A 6,000-nucleotide genomic window follows, 5' to 3' on the forward strand; every position below is an offset into this window, starting at 1 on the left:
TCTATGGCCTGTCACAGAGAAGAATTCCTCGTAGCAGGTTTTACAGCCAGGACTGGTTCCTCAAGAAACCTCTGGCCTTTTGTATCGAATGCAGTCTAAAGTGGGGGTGGGGGGGGTGGGGAGGGTGGGGGATGGGGGATGGATGCACAAGAACTATAACACTATATGAACAGCAAGAGCTCTAGAGTTGAGCTCAGTCTCCATCAAAACCTCCATTAAGGGCCTCAGAAGGGAGCCCAGCTCTTCCGCTGTCGTCAGGCCGTGTGCCTCTGTTCCTCCTGCCTCAGCTTCCCAAGTGCAGGATCACAGGCATGTGCTACCATGTCTGGTTCACTAAATACCTGGAATCAAACCCAGGGCTTCAAATGTGCTGGGCAAGCTTTCTACCAACGGAACCACATCCTCAGCCTGGTGTGTGTGTGTGTGTGTGTGTGTGTGTGTGTGTGTGTGTGTGTGTGTCTATGTGTGAGTGTGTGTGTGTCTGTGTATGTGTGTATGTGTATGTGTACTGCATGTGTGTGAGTGTGTATGTGTGACTGTGTGTGTATGTGTGAGTGTATGTGAGTGAGTGTATGTATGTATGTGAGTGTGTGTGTGTATGTACTGCATGTGAGTGTGTGTGTATGTATACTGCATGTGAGTGTATGTGTACTGCATGTGAGTGTGTGAGTATGCCTGTGTACTGCATGTATGTAAGTGTGTGTATGTATGTGAGTATGTGTGTATGTGTACTGCATGTGAGTGTGTGAGTGTGTATGTATACTGACTGTGTGTGCAAGTGTGTGTGTGTGTGTGTGTGTGTGTGTGTGTGTGTGTGTGTGTGTCTTCCCCATGACTGGCATCAAAAAGCTGAAGGCTTTCCCAGATCTTTCTCTGCCAGCTTTTATTTTTACTCTTTTTTTTAAAATGAATATGAAGTGGCTTCAAAATCTTTAAAAACCATTTTTATCCCGTTTATTCAATTGTGGGGGAGGAGCATGTGTGAGGTCAGAGGTCAAGTTGCAGGAGTTGGTGCTCTTCCTCCACCATGTGAGTCCGTGGGATTGAACTCAGGTCAACAGGCTTTGCAGCAGGTGCTGCTGCATCTGACCGAATACAAAGCACCATGAAAAAGGAAGGCTTTGTACATGTATGTGGGGGTATAGATTCCTTTCCAGTTTATTTCCTTAAGAGTCTGTATGAAGCTTTTATTGTATTGCAGTATGTTAAATAAAGGTTATAACTTCAGCAACATGGTTTTTGGCTGTAAGAATTGAATTTAGCTAGGCATAGTGGTGCATACCTTTAATTCCAGCACTTGGGAGGCAGAGGCTGGCAGGTCCCTCAACCTGGTCTACAGAGTGAGTTCCAGGACAGCCAGAGTTACAGGGAGGGAGAGAGAGAGAGAGAGAGAGAGAGAGAGAGAGAGAGAGAGAGAGAGAGAGAGAGAGAGAGATTGAATTTATATCCCACATATCTGACACCTGTAAGATCAAGAAGGCGTTCCTGTCCAGGTGATGTGGCCATGAGTTCTTATCGGCCGGGGTATATGGACAGCTAGTCTGGGAAAGAGAAGGGCGTGTCTCTGAGTGAGGCATGACCTGTGCTCTGTGACATGGTCAGCTGCAGCCCTGTCCCCCAGTGACACTCCCTCAGTGGCTGGCAGCCTACCCTCTGCTGATGAACCCTGTCTGCTGTCTGAACGCTCTGGCAAGTTCTCTGTGCCTATAGAGAAACACAACAGTTTGACTGATGCCTCTGTCCTCTCTCCTGAACTGTTCGCCCCAAATCTAGAGAAGTCTGCGAAGGCAAAGTCAGCTTGCAGGCCTGGGTCTGCACAGGGGGCCATCAGCAGGAGAGTTAGGGTGCTCCTCTCTACCACGGTTAGGGCGATCCTCCCTGCCATGAACTAGCCTACCTGGCTCCTTCCTCTTTCTAAGGTAATCTAATTTTCCTACCCACACCACCCCTTTTTCCTTTGGGGCTAAGACAAGTCTGACTGTCTTGAATTCTCTATCCCCCTGCCTCAGTCTCTACCTGTTCTCAGCTCCGGCTCCTGTCAGCCACTGTCACATCCTCTGCTTCAGCTCCTGGACCACCTGGAACCAGTCCCTTCTCAAGCCCCTCCCCCCCACTCCTCCCAGAAGTCCTCCTGGATTGCACGAGATTTTTGAGTCTTGCAACTTTCTGCTTCGGTGCCACAACCCAGTCTGCTCTGAGCATGGCCCTTTAGCTGGTGAGTCTCGGGTTGGCTGGCACAGGGGCTTGGAGAGGTGGGTCTGATGAGTCAACGTTGGAAGCAGAGATTGACTGCACAAAGGGCCTTTATAACTCCTCTGGTCCCACTTGACACCACTCTGGGGCTGTGAGCACAGGGAGCCAGAGGAAGGAGGTGACTCCTGCAGCTATCAGGATGGTCCTGTTCCTGTTTTAAGCTGATGTTGCAGATGTTGGTATAGGAGATTGCTCTGGGTTTTAAAGAGTGCCTGTGGTTCACAAATTAGGGGGCTGGCTACACGCCCCCTCCTCCGCTACACACACAGTCCATTCTTTCCGAGTCACACAACCCAAGCCCTTGGGCACGCTTTCCCCACGAGGCTCACCTGGTCGTTCCAGCGGTGCAGCTGGCTGTAGCGTACCTTGCAGAAGAGGAACCCGTCCAGGTACACGGAGTACTGCTGAAAGCACAGACACCCGCCCGGGTTATCCAAGGCAAGGATGGTGATGCGGGGTGGGGGTGGGGGTGAGGGAGGTGCGCAGGGTCACCGAGCCCTTCCCCACTCAGCCGGCCCCGGGCCCCAGACCCACCACGTAGCGGCCCCCCAGCGAGTCTGGCCGCTGCTGGGACACCGGGATGCAGAAATGCATCTTCATGGCTCTGGCGATGACCAGGGACAGCGTGGCGAACTGTTGCCCTAGAGTCTGGGCTGGGTCCCGAGCTCCGGCTCTTGGTGGAGGTCCGCGGGTGGGCGGGGTCCGGCGCCTGGCCCCGCCCCGCCCCGCCCCCGCCCCGCCCCCTCCGCTGTCCCAGGTGCCAGGCGGGACTGGAGATGCAGTCGGGGTAGAGGGACCCTGAGGAGCGCCAGAGCCCCTCGGGCCAGGGTCACCCTGGAGGCCAGAGGCCAGAATTTTAAAGACTTTTTTTTTTTTTTTTTTTTTTTTTTTTTTTTGGTTTTTTCGAGACAGGGTTTCTCTGTGTAGCTTTGCGCCTTTCCTGGAACTCGCTTTGGAGACCAGGCTGGCCTCGAACTCACAGAGATCCGCCTGGCTCTGCCTCCCGAGTGCTGGGATTAAAGGCGTGCGCCACCACCGCCCGGCTTTTTTATTTTTATTATTTTTATTTTTTTTTTTTGGTTTTTCGAGACAGGGTTTCTCTGTGTAGCTTTGCGCCTTTCCTGGAACTCACTTGGTAGACCAGGCTGGCCTCGAACTCACAGAGATCCGCCTGGCTCTGCCTCCCGAGTGCTGGGATTAAAGGCGTGCGCCACCACCGCCCGGCGAATTTTAAAGACTTTTAAGGAGGGGAGGGACAGCGTCGAAATCCTTTTCAGAGGGCTTCTTGAACCCACCAAGTGAAGAACCGTGGTTCTAGCCCGTGACCGTTCTCTACAGTCGCCAGAAAGTCATGACCCACCTGCACCCCACCCCGCCCCAAATCACCGGAGCCAGGCAGCTTGCCTGGAAAAACAGCTTCGCCGAGGGGCCACTTTAGGGCCCGGGTCTAGTGTCTGTGACTAACGGAATGTGTACTTCCAGCTGGGTGGATGCGGTGGCATTCAGATCTGCCTCATACCGGAACTGCTGGCGTTTCCACGGGGGGGGGGGGGGGGGGGGGGGGGGGGGGGGGGGGGGGGGGGGGTGCTTCGACGATTTGAGAGCTTCGCATCACCCCAGCACTGGCCACAGTAAACTGTGGATTAAGATTAGAAAGGGAAAAGGGGGCAGGTCTTGGAGGTATCCTATGACCATCACAATTGTACTAGGCTCAGGGGTTTTTGTTTTTATCTTGTTTTGGCTTTTGTCTTTGTCTTGTTAAAATGTATCATGGTATGCCACATGGTATATAGCACTGCTTTGGTGTTTTGTTTTGCTTTTTACGTCTTCTGTTTACCTTAATGTATTAGGAACATGGAAAACATGGAGGTGAGCTGGGTCTCTCTTACCGGGAGGAGCCCTGATCTTGAGTAGACACTTCTCCCTGCAGCTGGCGTCATATAAAACTTTCTTCCTAGGGTCTTTCAGTGGACTCTCATTTTCTCCTTGTTTGTATTGGTTAATGTTAACTATGAATGTGGTTATTATTGATTGTCAACTTGACGGGATCTGGAACCACCTAGGAGCCAAACCTCTGGGTACATCTGTGAGGGGTGGGCTGTCAACAGGTTGGCTTAGCTGAGCTCAGAAGATGGAACCGCCATGGACTTGGCGGCACCATTCTGGGGTCTGGAGGGTACAAAAAGAAGAGTCAGCTTCGCACCAGCGTTATCAGTCCCTCGCTGCCTCCCGATTGCAGAATTTGCAAGTGATCAAGTAGGGAGATGAAGCAGGGGTCTGATGCACCAGCCCTGAGGGGTCCTCTTCAAGGACCACATTTGGAAAGCGGGAGAGACGGCTCAGTGTAAGAGCACTGGCTGCTCTTGTAGAGGACCTGGGTTTGATTCCCAGCACCCACACGGCAGCTCACAACTGTCTGTAACTCCAGTTCTAGGGGATCCGACACTTTCTTCTGGCTTCCTTGGGCACCAGACATACATGCAGTCAAAACACCATATACAGAAAATAACAAAATAATTTTTTTAAATTGGCACGCTTTGATTCTTTTAAAATTACACTTATTTATTTGCGTGTGCATTCATTAGAATGTATCGGGGTCGCAGGACAACTTGCAGAAGTCCGATTTTTCCTTCCACCCTGTGAGTCCCAGACTCAGGTCACCAGGTTCCTCCTGCTTGCCTCCGCACAAGCAACCGCTCATCTGCTGTCACCATGGATTAGTTTACTAATTTTTGGATATAAGTGGAACCCTGCAGTGTATGCTGTATGGCCTAGGTCCCTCAGCACAGCAGTTATTCAGATTCTTCTAGGCTGTATGCAGAGTTTATACCTCGTTTTTTTCCCTTAGTGATGTTCCATTTCACAGTTTGCCTCCTTTTTCATTGCTGAATAGTATTCTACTGGGTATCTAAGCCATGATGTATTTATCTAGACCTACTGATAAGCTCACTTTCATTGTGCATGATTTGGGGCTTATGATTAATATTTTACAACTATTGCTTTAGGTTAAACACTTCCTACAACTTTATGGAAGGACACTATTCAGTTTGTGATGGGATTAATTCCTGATAAATCTGTGGTAAGTTGGGAACACGGTAAGTGGTTAATGCATTTGGAGTGTGTCCCCAGCTTAGAGAGACAGTATGTGGTAGAGTGTCATGATCTAACAGCTAACCGTGAGTTTCCACTCCCCACAGATACATGGGAGGGCTGGACCATGTATTGACAGCCGCTTGTGATGGTCAGTGTTAGTTATTGTCAAGTTCACAGAATCTAAAATCACCCGGGGGAGGGGCCTCTGAGCATGCCTGTGGGATGATATCTTGCCTGCATGAACTGAGTTGGGGAGACCTGCCTATGCTGGGTGTTACCATTCCCTAGAAAATGTAGGAAGCAAGCGGAGCACTAGCGTGCATCGTTCTCTGCTTCCTAATTACAGATGTTCGTAACGAGCTGCCTCACGGCCCTGCTGCCCTGACTCCTCCACCGTGACGACTGGCCCGGCTCCTTTAAGTCACTTTCCTGGAAGTATTTTTATCACAGCAAATGGTGTGGGGACCTAAAACTAAAACACTAAGAAATGACCAAAAAGAAACTTTATCGCAGTGTGTGTCTACTGAATGTATACTGCTTTTGCACCATTGTAAACTTTGAAGGTTAGGTCAAACTACTGTAAGCACCTGCACACTGGTCTTTGCCACTCAGCCAAGCCCATGCCTGGAGGTGGGTGCTCTTCTGCCCCCTTCT

At 50.7% G+C, this 6,000-nt stretch overlaps 1 protein-coding gene across 2 annotated transcripts in view; it reads right to left on the reverse strand.

The window, feature by feature from the left end:
* The window catches only part of Snx31 (sorting nexin 31), a 47,186-nt gene extending 44,251 nt beyond the window's left edge, over positions 1-2,935 (reverse strand). For both annotated transcript variants that reach the window (XM_052747628.1, XM_052747627.1), the window contains exons 1-2: positions 2,788-2,935; positions 2,583-2,657 (exon numbers count right to left, since the gene is read on the reverse strand). In XM_052747628.1, coding sequence (XP_052603588.1) covers positions 2,583-2,657; positions 2,788-2,853 — 141 coding nt within the window. In that variant the 5' untranslated portion in view covers positions 2,854-2,935. The remainder of the gene's footprint in view (positions 1-2,582; positions 2,658-2,787) is intronic.
* Between the last annotated feature and the right edge of the window lie 3,065 nt (positions 2,936-6,000).

This window comes from Peromyscus californicus, unplaced genomic scaffold (genome assembly GCF_007827085.1).
Source record: "Peromyscus californicus insignis strain IS unplaced genomic scaffold, ASM782708v3 Scaffold_20__1_contigs__length_68692818, whole genome shotgun sequence".
Lineage (NCBI taxonomy): Eukaryota > Metazoa > Chordata > Mammalia > Rodentia > Cricetidae > Peromyscus > Peromyscus californicus.